The 16,217-nt window shown below is 47.2% G+C and overlaps 1 protein-coding gene across 6 annotated transcripts in view; it reads right to left on the minus strand.

The window, feature by feature from the left end:
- The window catches only part of LOC104146204 (CAP-Gly domain-containing linker protein 2), a 90,979-nt gene that overhangs the window by 41,669 nt on the left and 33,093 nt on the right, over positions 1–16,217 (minus strand). For all 6 annotated transcript variants that reach the window (XR_011134956.1, XM_068910455.1, XM_068910452.1 and 3 more), the window contains exon 3: positions 3,241–3,779. Coding sequence is in view for 5 of the 6 variants with exons in the window: in XM_068910455.1 (XP_068766556.1) it covers positions 3,241–3,779 (539 nt within the window). In the remaining variant the exon portion in view is untranslated. The remainder of the gene's footprint in view (positions 1–3,240; positions 3,780–16,217) is intronic.

Raw genomic sequence — 16,217 nt, forward strand, 5'->3', positions numbered from 1 at the left:
ACAGAGCAATTACTGAAAATGCATGTCCTCCCTCACTCAAGCCTTTGGCGGATCCCATCGGCCTAAAAGCCGCTCTCAAATAAAAAGAATCTTTCAGGAAAGCGTGGAGTAAGAGTAACAAAGACAACTGAAGTCGCACCAATCTGTAGAGGGCAAGACCAAAGATTTACTCGGGGAATCTGCGGCAACTCAGGCTGACCCAGAATTATTTTTTATGTATTGAAATACCAAACACGCTTAGCTGATATCTCCATTACTAAAAAAAAAAAGAACGAATGAGAAAACCCACCTTCTGCCAAGCCAAGCACATATTACTGGACCATAACAAACGGCAAATGGTTTCTTGTTGTTATCATTAGCTGTTCGCTGCCTGGACCTCTCCTACTGCAGGCAAACAATTCAGCACGCTTCTCCAGGCTGCGCGCGCCCGGTAGAGCCAGGGAAACGCTGGGCTCCTTGCGGATTCACGCTTTTGGAACTACTCTAATACAGCAACGAATTATAGCACAAATTTATTTTACACCTGGGCGGGGGAATATATTGACAGGCAGGGAGGGAGGGTTTTTAAGGCAGCAGCTTTGTTTAAAATTGCTCTCCCAAACCAACAGAAGCCAAGGGGAGAGATGCTAACAATTTGTATTACATTAGCATGTAGAGGTCTCAATCTCTGCGAGGCCCCCACTGAGCTAAGCACCGTATTAAAGGGACAGATACTGCCTCAGAGAGCTTACGGTTGGGACAAAAGAGATGGATTAAACAATTAAGCAACATTTGGAAAAAGCTAGCCCATCGCCTGGCTGCTTCACAAAGAACAGCGCCAAGATTACTGCAGATCTTTAGACTTTGCAGTTTACCTTATACAACTGCCATTGCTCAAACTGGAAGTTCTCACTTCAGCCCTTTTCCCCAGGCTCCCGCAGCAGGCGAAGCAGGAAAGGGGAGCAAACAGACCAAAGGAGGCCTGAATTCCCAAGGTTCATTTTTTTCTTCTGTGGCTTTGAACTGTCCGGGTGTGTGAGTGAACAGAAAGTGTCACTGCCACCTTTCCCTGCCTACCACTCCCCAGGGACCAGCAGGGACAGTGACCACTTCGCTGACAGTAGGGACAGGGAGGGGAGAGAGGCAGACTCCGGAGGACCGAATTCAGGAAGAAGAGACACAAGGGACACTGAAAGCCCTGAGCAGCAGTCAGTTCCTGCCATGATCTTGCAGCTGAACGCAATGCGCTTTCTTGAGAAAACCTGAAGATACAAAACTACTTCTCACCTCTACAGCTAGGCCTACGTGCCCATATATTCAAATTAGATTTACCAAATATTTTAGCAGGTGGGCACAAGGGGAACCAATCTTCACTCTTCCTTTCTCTGAAAAGGATCAAATTAAAATTTATTTAAATAAAAGAAGAACTATTAGACAACCCAACAGTGCTTTGCAAGTGCATTGCTAGCTCAGAAAGTGTATTTATAATTCCAGAGACATCTAACATTTGGATGCAATATATTCTGCAATTCTTAGAGCAGATTGTGCCACGCACAGTCGACTTGGAAGATGCATGGGTGGCCTGTCACAGCCGCTCGGTGCTCCAAGGGCCACCCAGGGCAGCTCTACCTTGGTCCAGCTGCCCCGAGCTCCCCAGGGGCGGTGGAGAGCAGCAAAGGACTCAACCCCGTCAGCTAGTGCCGCAGCCTGCCATCCCCAAGGCTGCTGCTATCACCAGCAGAAGCGCCCGCTCTCTGAGATCACACAGCACATTTGAGACTGCATCTGATACCGTCTTGCACCCACTCCTCCTGAATTCAGGTCTGCTGAGGAATCTATTCCCAAACCAGTCGCGCTGCCACCTGAAGAGAGTAAGGAGTCCACTGAGCCCCGGCGTGAGGTTTTGTAAGGCCACTGTTCACCAGACGGCTGTGTTAGAGGGCTCCTCACAGATAACTCATCAGCACAAGGGAAACTACATATAACTGATAAGTATTTGGCCCTGAATAGCTCACCTTGCTCTGGTGGAGACTGACATCTTTTAGGCCGAAAGAGCTGCTACAGGCTTAGTCTACATTTCAGTCATTGCTTTGGTCACCAGAAATCTCTGCTCACCCCTGCACAGTCTAGGACAGCTCAGAAGACTACAGAGTATGTCAAGTGCTGCCAAACCCCTATTGTTAGCCAGGTACAGGCAGATCTACCTACACTTTCCTACTGTAACCATCAGTATTGGAAAGAGGTGCACAAAAAGGAAATGCTCCAAATAGCTATAACTTAAAAGGGGAGCCAGACAGGGGATACTGTCACAGCAGATCTGTGCTGAAGTGCTTGATCCCTCCCAGTATTTGATATCACTATAACATATACACTAAAAAGAACTACTAAACTATTTCACAAACTGTAGAATCAAACTCTATTTGTCCATGATTTGACATCTTTATTTCCCTTTTAAAACTCCCCTTATGTCCTTTACTAGGACATAAATGGTGACAAACTTGATGACAAGCTTCCATTAAGCCATTTTTAGCCCAGTTAAGCCATTTTGGCTTTAAGTCATCAGGTATTCTATTTTAGATGATGAAAACATCAGCACAGTCAGACCAGGAGAATCCATCTGTAAGCACAATGATCTCCTAAAAAGTTCTGCCAGTTTTTGCAACCAATTGAAAGCTCCTCTCTATATGGGAAAGGAGTTAATGTCATATCCAACATACAAAAACAAAAGCAAGAGGGCACTGACTAGCTATGAGAGATTCAGAGATTCTTGCACGTTCTTGCAGGGTATCTATGACCACATGCAGCAAGGCTTCCCCCCCCCCCTTTTTCCTCCTTTTTTGCAGTACCAAGAAAAGCCTTGATACATGCCATCGCAGACAGTATCAAAATGTACAATGGGTTAGAAAAGAATAAGCAAAGATTTTTCTTTTTGCTGCTTCTGTCTCAGATTTCAGTTGTGCTCTGATGCCGCTCTACTGTTCAGGACTTGTCCGATACAAAAAGCGCTCTGGAACAAGCTGTCTTGCATTAATTTAAAAGAGATGTGTCTGCAAGACACAGCATTCCCAGCAACAATAAATGCAGAAGGTCAAAGCCTGCTTGGTCCAGGCATCTCTTAGAGGATCATGTTCTGTTGCACACCTCACCCACCATCAACGCTCTTCTCCTTTTTACTTGTCCCTAACCACGTGAGCAGGGACATTTAGGGAGGGGACAAATTCTTGTCCTTAGCTTTCAAGAGGGACCCCATGGTCAACTCACCAGCACGCGATCTCCAAGTCGTAAGTCCTTCTCCCCTTTTTTCACAGACCCACTGTCCGACAGGTTAGATCCAGACTCGTTGCCAGTCTTCATGGCGCTGTTCAAGACGCTCTCCCGCAGGGGGATGACGCGAGTGGAGAGAGGTGGCGTGGCCGTCCCTGAGTGCAGTGACAAGTTCTGAGCCGTGAGGGAGTCCACGGAGTGGGCGTCGCTCCCTGAGCCTTCGGCCACCGGTTGCCGCGTCAGCTTGGAAGGTCGCGTAAAAATCCCCTGCAGCGGCTGGCATTCAAAGTAACGTACTCCACCAACAGAGCCGTCATTCTTACCCACCGGGTCATCCAGAACGACCCCGGCCCACTGGCCTGGAGCAAACTGCGTCTCCCCAAGATACTGGATCACACCTGGCTTCACTCCATTTACCCAGACACGTTCGCCCACCACAAAGTCTCCCAGGAAATCATCGCCCACCTCGGCAACCTTTGACCCCGACTTCTCAGCGCTGGCGGTGGAGGCGGTACCCTGCTTGTGTAAAGGTGAGCCTGTGAATCAAGGGAAAAGAGGATTTGGTATGAGGAGAAAACCTAAGGCAGCCAAAATACTAGGAAAGGGCATTAAAAAGGAGACATCTGGGACCATGATTTGGTTCGCAGATTCACCCTGGGCAAAAGGTGAGAACCTGAGTAACCCCATTACTTACACGTCTTCCTTGCCTGGAAAGTAGCTGGCAGTGAACTTTCCATAGTCTGCCCAGTTTCTGCAGGTCTCGCCCACAGCAAAGAACCAACCCCATGTCTTTATCCCCATTTATAACGGCCACTTACTCCCAGCCCCATCATAACACTGAGGGATATTTTGCGTGGTAGCACCAACATGAGTAAACTTACAGGGGCAAGAGTGGTGGTAGGTGCATATAGGGTCCAAATGGAGACCAATAAACCTCTGAGGAAAGTTGTCTCAGTCAACCTTTCATCAAAAATGAGGGGACACTGATGTTTTAGCACCTGGTACTGTAAGAACCCCACGCGTCTTGACGTGGGCAGTTAATACAAGCACTAATAGTCTCATCCAAGGCTGTTAACGGCTCCTGTAGGACCACACAGCCGGCTTTGCAAATTACGCAGTTTGCCCAGCTGCTGATACACCCTTTGCAGGAGCAGAAACCAGTGGTAAGCAGACATCTGGATTATTTTCAATATAAATGGTGTATCTATAAACAGGTATGAATCCACAGCCTTTCTAGGGCTGACATTCACTGCACCCGAACACAGCAAGACCCGCAATAAGCAACACTTTCGTTCTGGTATCAGCCCGTCAAGCAGAAGCCAGACCTCCAGCTGCTCTGTGAGGAGGAAAATTGCAGATGAAGCTACAAATTTACTATCCTGGTCGCTCTTTCCAGGATACCTTGATCAGTCAATCACAGTACATGAATTCTGTAGTACATGCGGAGACCCTGAATGATGAGGCTGGTGTCTGAGGGGTGACAAAGACAGCCAGAGCAAACCAGTTAGCAGTAACCCCAACATTTGCTGACCCCACAAACTCTCCTCTCACAAGCTTTATGCTTTCAGCCTAGGTCCAAGGGGAACTAAAATAAGGAGCATATGGATTTATTAAAATATGCTTAAGGCTATAAGAGGAGATGAGGTAAAGGCCTAAAACAAGAACAAAAAAAAAAACCCACTCCCTAACGGATTGAGGAACTTAGCTTGTAAAATAAGATCCAGCAAGTCATACACCCTGGACCTTTGGCCATCCTCAGTACTTTGCAGCACTGAGCTCCCAAGCATTTCTCCCCCGTAGCTCATGTGGGGCACGTGTGCATGACATGGTCTGATGTACCCCGGGCTCAGTGGAAGCTGTCTGGACCCTGCAGCCAAACTTTAAGTTACATTTTCTGGGGTGCCATCAACACAAAAGCCCAAAGACCCCTGTGCTTGAGTTTGGGACTGCATCTCAATGCACCACGTGAGGACTCTAGGTTTCCAAATTGCTTCGTGAACTCAAAACATCAGCTAGCTGCAGTTTCTGAGATACTGCAGATTTGCAGCTGCTTCCCCGGGCTCAGCAAAGGTGGATCTGGTGCTAACATAAGGTCTTACTGGCACCAGCAGCATAGGCAGGACCAGGAAACAGAGGCAGCTCCAGAAAAGGTGCTTGAGGCACCAGGTCAATTGAACCCATTGCAACAAACAGTCAGAGCCTCATACACAGCCAAACACAACGAACATAAGCGAATGGGACTCATCACCACCGAGCAGAGGGAAACGTTGTCTTCGTTTTTATCAAGCGAGAAGCCAAGCCTAGGGCATGAAGTACAAAGCTTTCCGCAGCACATACAGGAACAACTTGTAAGACTAAAGAAAGCATACTTATTGTACCAGGCATGAATCTAGCCCCCGCTAAGCGACTGACTCAATGTCCTACCGCAGGTCACTTTAAACATCTGCAAAGGCAAGAAAGCACCCCAAATCCCATGCCCTTCATGGTGATCGTGTGTTCAGAGAGGATCAACCAGCGCTCTCAATTTAGCATTAGGAAGAGGGAGCCAAGGCAAGGTAACTCCCATTACCAGCCTTGTTTGTCCCCTTTGATCCCTGGACAGGAAATGCCAACAGCAGGAGCTGAGGAAAGCCTTAGGGAGAGGCCAAGGGCACACCCAAGAAGAAAGTCTCATTTGCTATGGGACAAGGCTGAGAGAGAAAGTCTGAGCAGCTAGCTGCACAGAGAGGTTAAACTTGAATGCTTATCTGAAGTGAACTGTGAAACTTGTTCAGCCTCAGCCACCACTGTTGTTCAGCCTGCACCACTTCCCTAGCTCTTTCAGAGGTAACGGACCTGACAGGTCAAGTTCAGCTCCCAGGAAGCCCAAAGAATAAAAAGCCCTCAAATCAAGATACTTGCTACAGGTCTAATATCAGGGAAAAGAAAAGAGCACTAGCATGGAGAACTTAGTTTCTGCTGAAACAGCTGCATTAGGGGGTGTTAACATTGACCTTTTAGTTATCATTAGACTCCAGAGTCAACACTCCTGATAAATGACTATGGAGTGATTGCATCAGTTTGTTTGTGTCTCCAGGAAGAGAGTAGCTCTGGCTGGTCTGAACCTGATCTGAACTAGAAGACAGAGGCACTTAAGGCATATTCATTGGGTGAATTTGTAAGATCAGAATCACCTCCAAGCTGCTCACTAGGCTTGGTGAGCTGGAACAACTCTTTACAGAGAAAATTAGTCAAGCTTAACTATTCTGTGATATCCCTCTAATTTCAGCCTCAGCAATAGCACTTAGCAAGAACAAGTACTGTAAAACCCAGACTGCAGCCCTTTCCCAGGAAATTCAGCTCCGAGATGGACTGCAGGCAGTGCCACGGGGCACGAGCAGTGCCTCAGGGGAGCACGCTCAGGAGGCCCATCCGGGATAAGGAGAGAAGAGGCAGTAATGGAACCGGCATTCCCAACCAAAAAAGTTAGCCGCTACCGAGGCAGCGGTGCTCCTGACAGAGCTCAGCCAGCCCTCGGGAGAAAGGGATGCGTTGCTGCAGTCACTGATCTGCCTTCCTGCTGCCCTTTGAGCCCTGCTCTGACACCTTCCTCGGTTTCACGTGCTCTTCACTATTTTGTTGTGGGGTGGGGGGAGCACAAATGCCCAACTTCCAAGCTGGTGTTCCTCTTGATCTTGCAATTTCGAAACAGTGCAGAGGAGTGCCGTTAGAGGGGATGGCATTAAATCTAAGAACTGGTATTATATTAAAAAGTGAAAAACAAAGATAATAAGGATGCTTAGGGCTTTTGATTGTTACAGAAGACTAAATATAAAGGAGCAGGGGGAAAGGGTTTTAGCCATGCACATGAGCCCTAAGGCAAGGATAGCCGTAAGAGGGAAGAAAGCCTCCACTTTCAATTCAGTGCTTGTGAGCACAAGAAAGCAAAGCGGCCAGATTAGCAACCAGTCAGTCACATTTTAAAGAGAATCTTCTCAGTTTAATAACCCAAGATGGCCACAGGGGTTTATCGCCAACAGCGTCTATGCCGTGACTATGCTTCCTCCTTTGATAAGACTATGAGAATAAATTAAATTAGAAACGCAACTCACTGTGGTTTCGCGTTCAGCAGTGTGCCCTAGCACACGCATCTCCCGCAGCTGAGGTTTGCGGCAGCCATACGCAACGTGCCAAGCCGAAGAGCAGAATTCAGCTCTGCTGAACAGTGGGCAAGAAGCACAGACCTTCTGGAGAAGCTGCATTCACAAAACAAAGCTATTTTTGCAGTCCTAGGTACCGGTGCCCAAGTTTCAGCCCATGAGGACTTTCTATTAGGGCTGTTGATTAACAACGCAGGTTACGCTAGTGCTCACAAACATCTCTGCGACAGGGCTGGGATAACCAAACCCTTCAGCGCTGGAGCTGCGGAGCTGAAGCAAAGAAAGGCAGGAAGGCTGGCCCACAGCTAAGCAAACGACATGGCAAGATTTAAAACTAATCTCTAGACTCACTGTATTTCACTACAAGAGCAGACACCTTCAAAAACCCCACTTGGATGTAGGCGTAGGAGGAAAAACAGTTCTTTGGACTCCTGATACAACAACCTAGTGCCCCCAGAAAAGACGAAATCTTAATGAGACTTAATATACTCTGCTCATTTTTAGGTGCCTGCCTGACAAACAACCGCCAAACCGCAGTAATTATAACCTCTCAGGGAGGCAATCTAATTGCCGAAACTTAAATACAGTAATAATCCAGAAACACTGGCAGAGGACAGGCTCCTGAACAGAGCAATGCATTCAGAAACATTATTATTCCTTAGCATGAGGTGTATGATTCAAAAAGATGAGATTTAAATGAGGAACTGGTACAAAGTTCACTTTTTTCATTATGACCATGCTACCAGAACTTCACATTTTACATAGCCTTACTACCAGCATGTAAAATAATTACTAAGCCACCGATTTTTAAACAAGTCTCAAATGAGTAACCACTTGGCCACGGTTCTGGGAGACTGCCCTACCTCCCTGCACCCTCGGATGGGGAAGACCGGGAAAGTCATCAGCAGCCTGAGGTTTGAGGGGAAACAACAATTAAGTTTCCTACAATGCAGCCAAGAGGCTGCCACTACATTTTCAGAGAAGATGCTGGGAGCTGCAACAGTCAAACTAGACCCATTCTTCCTGGCTTCTGGTTTGATGGACCCAGTCATTAATCAGATGACCAGGTAACATCCAGAATAGCCTAAGTAGATTAAGCCATGATCCTCCCAAGCCCAGTATCTCATAATCAGCTCTTCAGAAGGCAAATGTAGTAACGAGCAACTTTTCTTCAGGTCCAGAAGTATTTTAGAACAGCTCAAAGCAGCAATTAGCTGACAGCAGGAACTAGTGCTGTCTGAAGGGCACTGCTCTCCAAGACCTATCATTTGCAGATACCTGCTCTCCAAGCAGCTCCTTCATCTTAGAGAAACCCACCCAAATGCCCAGTATTCCTGAGCTTCTCCCAGCCTGCAGCACCTAAACATCTGGTCTGTGCCTGCTTCACTTGGATTTGTTGCTTCTGCAAAGAAAAAAGTTTCTTGTTCTTGTCAGATTCCCCAATTAAATACAAACAGGATCTAAGGAAAACATACTAACAGCAAAGTAAGGGTACAGTTCTCAGGTATAAAGTTGAGAATAAAGTCACACAAGAAATAAAAACAAAGTCCAGACTGATTATATTCAACTCCAACCTCATCCTCAGTAGTCACCTGGCAATGCCAGTGAGGGTGCCAAGGGGACCCTCTGAACATCGTTATTGGGCATTTACCCTCAGCAGCTCACCTGGAAGCTGGCAACAGGAAAAATTCTCCCCTCCTTCACTTAGGGGCACACTGCTTCCCTCTCTCTTCTTCTGTCCAGCACAAGCCTCACTTGCCAAATGGGATGGCGAGCACAACTCCTCCTCCCTCCTTGTCTGGGATCAGGCTCTTAGGCAGAACATGCAGCTAGCAGGCTCTCCTCTACTCGGGCTTTCTGACCGCACAACCCCATTGTGTTCATTAGCTGGCTCATTCTTCTCAGTTTAAATGGTCTTCCTGTAGGTCACAGCACTTTCAGGACTGAACAACAATCTATAAATCAATGCCATATGCAGCATCCGCTAAGCACGCGTCTTATCCCACTCCAAATCTCTACCTTCCCGTTAGCTTTTGTAGGGCCACAGATGACATGCTACTAACCCCACAGTAGATGTGGCACTTAAGGCCCTTTGTGCAAACTCCTCCTGTCAGTTTTAGGGGTCCATACGGATACAGTACCCCACACTGTTTCACACGCCAACACGTCTAGCTCCTAACAGACTCCTCCGAGTTAAGAGCTGAAGAGGTTGAAGGCTTTAACTGAAGCTTCAGCCTGCTCACATGGCTCTTGTTACTGTGCCAATGGAAGCCACGTGTCTGAAACCCCTGGAACTGCAAGGACTTCTGCACAAAGGAGACAGACACTTCCAGCTCCTGGAGACTTCTGCTGGAGGAAGGGCTGAAAAGGCAGCTTTGCTGCGGTACAGGAACAAGAAACCCCCTTTGAACAAGCTCCAAAGGTTGAAGCAGGAGGAACAGAGCAAACACTCCACAGCACTAGCAAGAATAACCTTTACTGCAGGATCTCTCGAGACAAACTCTGCCTCATGCAATATGTAAGTACCATACATGTAATTGTTTATATTTTTATAAATATATAAGTCCACATCCAATGGAACCACATATCCACTCACTCCATGTCTTTTGATGTCCCATAACGCTTCAGCACAGGCACGGCTGTACGTTTCTTAGCCCTGGGCTATTGGAACAAAGGGGGAAGGATATTTTTTCCCCCGCCGAAAGGGAGGCGGGAAGGAAAAGAGCTTAGCATGAGAAGCAGCGTAGAGCAAGCCATGCACTTCCTACATCCTGCAGAACCCTTTTGTAATCTTATTGCTCCTGAGAGATATGCCAGGCACCCTGACTGCAAGAAGAATCAGAAATTCAACAGCCTGTTGTGTTGCCATGGGAATCGGGAGACAGCCAGTTAATTGACAAAATGTAAGCACATTAGATTTAAAAAAAAGAAAGAAAGAGAGAGATACCAGAATAGTGTTTCATGCCAGGAAGCGAGGGAGAAGTGAGAAAACGTATGATATTTACAAAAGAGCTTTACAATGCCCCTAGGAGAGACCTTTTTCCTTCCCTATTTTAACTTTCAGTTGTGTGTTTTTTTTTTTTGTTTTTTTTTTTTTTTAAACCACAGGGCAAGCGAATAGGTCTCTACCTAATAAAACACCAATTTAGCCTGATTAAGGATGCGTATGGCGTTCCATGGCTATCTGATAGGTGCCATTTCTTCACTTGGCGACAGCCCACCCACCTAGCCCAGGAAACCCAATTCAGAAAGTTCCTGTTGGGAGCGTTACCACTACACTGTCACAAGACCTACCAAGTACAATTTGGCTAGCAGTCAGCATCCAGAGTGGCAGGTCCTGCTTGCCACATTGGCAAAGCAAGGAACCTATTCCCTGGGATTTATTCGCCCCTAACCCCGGGGGACTGCAGCCTCACTGTTTTTCAGTATTTCTCAGTGGCTACAAAACAGGAAACATAATAGTCACCTCTCAAAGAAGTTGAGAGGCTTAAGCAGGCAGCGTTTGGAAAGCTCACGGCTGACCACGGAGAGCAAGCGGTGACTGCTCCGAACCTCCGGGCACAGCCTCTCCCCAGACAGGCAGTGGCGAGGAAACTCTCCAATCCTGCTACGCTGTGAAACAGCCGACACACTGCACACAATCGCCTGTCCAGTCCCAGGCTGCCTTCCCTTTCAGCAGCTTCCTATCCACTACAAGGAAACTGGCCAGCGAGAAAAGCTGTACCAGCCGGGCAGAAACATCATCACAAGACTCAAAGACGTTTTATCCTCATCTCACTGGCCCATGCTATAAACGTGACTGCATTGTGAGGAGCACTGTGCCCTGTGGCTAGTGAGCACCCGTCAACATGCAGCCCTGCAACGAGAATAACTAGTCAAAAAAACTGCTCCCTCCCAGCCTGGGCAGGGCTTCAGGACATTCCCATGACTGGGGACCTCAAGGGTGATTTGAAGCATTTGAAGCCAAGACAAACTTTGTCAGGTGGAAAGCCCTGATGCTGGCCACGGGGATGCCAGCTAAGGAATAGCTTATGTTTTTACTGCAACAAGGATTATGCAAGAGCCTAAGAGACACCAGAGCTCTCTGAGTGCTCTCCTCTCTGCCTGATTCAACGCTCAAGGAACAATGTGGGTATCTGGTCTCCGTTGGGACGCCAGACACTGCCTCTGTTCAAACTGCAGCTGCGCTCAGGACACCAAATGTTCGCAATGGATGACAAACTTTCCCATTTAAAAGACCACCACCTCCTACTGCAAGATGGAGGTGGAGAATATTAGTGCACTATCTGTACAATCGAGTACTTAGGAGCTTCTGGCTCCTTGGTTTTTACTCATTGCATTACAACCACTGTAAGTCTCTCTAGGTCTGCAGTACTGTTTCACCTCTACCCACAATACTACAGAAATTCAATAACTGATGGTCAAACGAGAGCCTACTAGAGTTTCCCATTCAGAAGGTGGAGTCAAGGACAGTCCAGGGCATCAGCTGAAACGAAGACTGAAGTCAATCCCTACGGCTCCAGAAGCTGGTCTACCAGGCGAGATACGAGGGGATACAACCTGCTGTATTTCCAGGAGCTGCCGTCTGCACAGGCAGAGACGCAGCTTCATTTGGCAGCGTCAGCAGCAGCCACCCAGGGCGACAGTGGGAGAAGGGCGGGATGCCAGCTGCCTTCACAGTGCTTGGCTACCACAAGGCCTCAGTGCATGTATTCCCAGGTTCCCACACAGGAACTGGAGCATCTCAGAGCAGCTTGGATTACCTAAAAATGACATTGCTGGCAATCACACAAAACCCAGCCCATTCTGCCATACCCAACTCAATTTATCGGGCATAGCAACGAAGCAGCTGTTTTTCACGAGATTTATCACGGCCCTTTCAAGCTGCAGGATGAGGCAGGAGGAGAGAGGGAATAGGTGACTGCTAGAGAAAGCAATGCCTTGCAGGCAAGAGCTGAATGCCTGGCCGCGCATTGTGGGGGAAGCGGCCAGAGAGATTTATGGCCGACTTGGAAACAATGACTGAAAGCTCTCTAAGTTGAGAGCTGAAAACTCAGGACTGTGATCTTATGGGACATAAACCTAATTGACCGGCAGAGTGCAAACTCTGCATCTGGCATCCTGGAAATGCAGCGTCCCTACTGTTCCCTGGAATAATCCCCATGGTGTGCATATTACAACCTGATACCACCACAAGCAAAAAAAGACTCTGGCTACTTTGAAGAGAGGAAGACTAATTAGAAAGCAACCTGAGATGAAGAATAAAGGCAGTAGGAAAGAGGAAAAGCAAGTGCGAGTGAACGAGAACTGCTGGAAAGTGGCTTTGCCACTGAATGCAAGGAGGTGCCCATTCAGACAGATATTTGTCTCACAGGGGCAGCTGGGAAGGGCACTGAACCTCAAATAAACGTATTGAACACGGACTTTCTTTTAAAAGTCTCATGCAAGAGGCCAACTGGTACGAAATCTGCTCTGCAATGGGTGAAACGTGCCTTCTTGGTGCCCGCTGGAGATGGAAAGGATGGAGGACCCAGAGTTCCTACTGAGCTACGCCAGGTTAGATAACAGCAGGCTAGCTGATTCACTATAATTTTTAAAAGAAACAAACTGAAAAGACAAACAATGGTATTCAACTAAGTATGCAAAGCAGACATATCTTACTCATTTTCTGCTAGTCACTCACCTCTCTGTTGCCCTGTGCTGCAAAAATCTTTCACTGGGGGATAATTAACTCACAGCATATGGACGGATCTATTTATCCCAAAATTATAGCCTTTAGTTTTTAACATAATAATTATTTTAAAACCATAGGTATATTCTCTCATTTATGCTTCAAAATGCAATTTAACATTTTCCAATCTGAAAATAAGGCCCACCTATCACACCTGTGGAATAGCACCCTGTTTTCCTGGAAAATAGAAAAAGCCTCACAAATTTAAGGGTGTTTCAAGTTTGACAGAAAGAACTGAGCCCTCATGTCTGCCTTCCCACCCCACATCAAGCCTCAGCCTCTAGAAATAAGTCACAGGCCCATTTTGAAGAGCTAGGGCTACACCAAAGCAATCCCTGGTATAAGGCTGAATAACACAGACTTTATTCTTAAATAAATAACAACAAAATCTCTTCAACCGTCAAACACTCCACCTGGGAGCATCATTCCATATAGCTTATTTTAACTAGAGGGTATGTTTGCCCATTTAAACAAGCCCTTAGCTGTAAGGGTTCAATATCCCCCCCCCCCCCCCCCAAATATCCAAACTGAATCACCTGGCTCTGACCATTGCAACTAGGGTACTTAAGAACAGAAGAGAGCTTCAGGAAACATGCTGGGTAGCACAGTGCTGTGGTATCCCGTAAGACAGCTCTGAGAGCGAGAACAGCAACTGGGGGAAGATACACTTACAGGGATCGCTCCGACCGCGGACAGGGAACTTCCTTCAAACAGCCCAAACGATGAATCGCAGAACACTGAGAAACTTGCTCGTGAGTCAGCGGCACGCACTCACGTTTATCCCCCTCTCTCTGGTTACGTGGCTGTAATCCCACCATATGTTCCGCTTCTTTTTCATCTAGCACAAAGCTAAAATTCCTAGTCTTCTCTTTGAAACGAGCACAAAAAAAAGCTTTGGGAGTGAGCTCAGCCTAACCCCGCCATGACTGCAAACCCTGGCTCATACACATGCGCACAGTTGTCCGCGATTTCTTAGGCTGTGGGAATTTGGTAAGTCACAAGCACAGTTTAGGGGGGCTGCTGTTACGGAAGTGAGGACAGCTGCTCTCAGTAAGCTGATCTAATGACAAAAAGAAAGAAAAGGGGCAGACACAGGTCTTGAATGAGACATTTATAAATGATTTTCCAAGCAGAGTGCTGGCACTAGCACGGAGAGAGGAGCAGTCTCAGGACACCTTCTGAACTAGGATAAATTTATCTTGAGCACCAAACACAGCCCAAAGCAGCCAAGCCAAGCACAGTGCTTTCTCTTGACCAGAAAAAGGATTAAGCAGCAAGGTTTTGAACTCAGTTTGAAATTTCACAGCCTTCAGTGCAGGATTTTTGCTCAGACATCACTCCCCACATAAAACCCGCTCAGATGGGCTCTGCCACCCTTCCTACCCAGCTACATTAGCTGAAAGAAATGAGCAGCCAGCCAAGCAGCACATTGCTCAAGCAGGTGTGCACAGAAAGGCTATTGACTTATTCACATGGAAACAATGGAATTAGCTCACTACCAGTGAGATGTAGAAGTAAAGGTACCAGAAAATAGCCTGGCTTGGTCCACCAAGAGAATAATTATTTGTTTGCAGTCGCACTGGAGCTAGATCATAGGATCACCAGTTTCAAGGCCCAAAGTCTGCATAAGGAAGGAGATGCTGCTGTATGTGCATAACTCAAGATATTTACTAGCCGGACATCACCTAAACAGCCATGTGCAGCAGAAGGGCCATAGCTCTCATAATCCAGCAGAAAGGAAGGTTAAATCACTTGAACTGACAGCCTAGTTCAAATTTTGACTTAGGCACAGAGTGCTTCAGGCATTGTACTTTACTCCACGTATATAACATGCATTTCAACCCTTTTACATCCCAGCAGTGCTCAGACTGCCTGGTCAGCTCTTCCCATCACCTTCTTTCCCGTACAGTTGGAGACATTTACCTTTGACAAGTAAAGCAGGTCCTTCCTCTCCCACATGCCCCATTTTTGCTATGTCTAGTAAGTGCGCCCTGCCAAGAAGTTTGGGATCTGTATTCACAGCAAGAGTAGGCCCAGGTTATCCCATTCAAATCAGATTAGCTGTACAGTAGCGCAGCACTGTGCCTGGTCTGACAACAGCTGAGCTGTGTAGTTCATATCGGCACTCCTGCTGCATTACCAGCTCAGCAGCACTTTGGACACCCACACATCCGTGGCTCAACCTTAAAGCACCATTTAATTCAAGCCAGAGGTGCACTTGTGTAGCTGGAAGTGACGTTAGGAACACCACAGTATCTTTACATGCCTCCCCCAGCACGAGGGGCACTTCAGCACTCACTAGCCAACTGCACTTCCAGGAATCCATATCACGGCCTTGAACGTGGCGGGGGGTAGCAGTTGGAGCAGGCGCTGTGAAGAACGAGGATCCAAAAATTCATTACATCTGCAGGTCCTGCTGTGCACAGGGCCTTGCCACTCAAACTGCTGTATAATCAACCCCACTTCCTCACCCGCAATGCTGCTATCTAGTCACAGGAATCCTGTTTCTCATCTATAGCTTGAAACTCACGTGAATATCAGTGGGCATTTAAGTTCCAGTGTTTACTATTGCCAGGAAGCAGCTTGATCTTTTGAACTATGCAGAATGCTATTTTGGTCTCAAGTAAGCTCACTGTACACAAGGCCCAGCAATGAGCCCTGCAGTTCGCTACAGTCAGTTTGACTGGGAGACATCCCAAGACCCCCAGCACATCTTTCACAGCATGATCACCCTAATCCCTACCAGCACTCCATTTCACAGCACAGACCAGCCTCTGCTGCAATAGAAAAAGAAAACAAGGAAACTCTGCTGCCTTCTCTTGTGTGCAAGAGATGATCGAGCTACATACTGCTCAGCGAGTGCTTGAACACACGTGGGCACTGCTGCCCAGTCCTCCTCTCCACGCAACCGTCTGTTTGCTAATCTTTCTAATGAGAACTCCTCTATATAAAACAATCTGTCCAAACTAAATCCTAGAACAAGCTCTCATGGCTAGCCACAAACCCTGCACAGCTGTACCACATCTACACAGAGGCTAAGGACTAACCAAATCCTCTTCTGTGCAAAGACATTGCTAGTGCAATATCATGCGGTGATATGAAAC

Source organism: Struthio camelus, chromosome 16 (genome assembly GCF_040807025.1).
Source record: "Struthio camelus isolate bStrCam1 chromosome 16, bStrCam1.hap1, whole genome shotgun sequence".
Classification (NCBI taxonomy): Eukaryota; Metazoa; Chordata; class Aves; order Struthioniformes; family Struthionidae; genus Struthio; species Struthio camelus.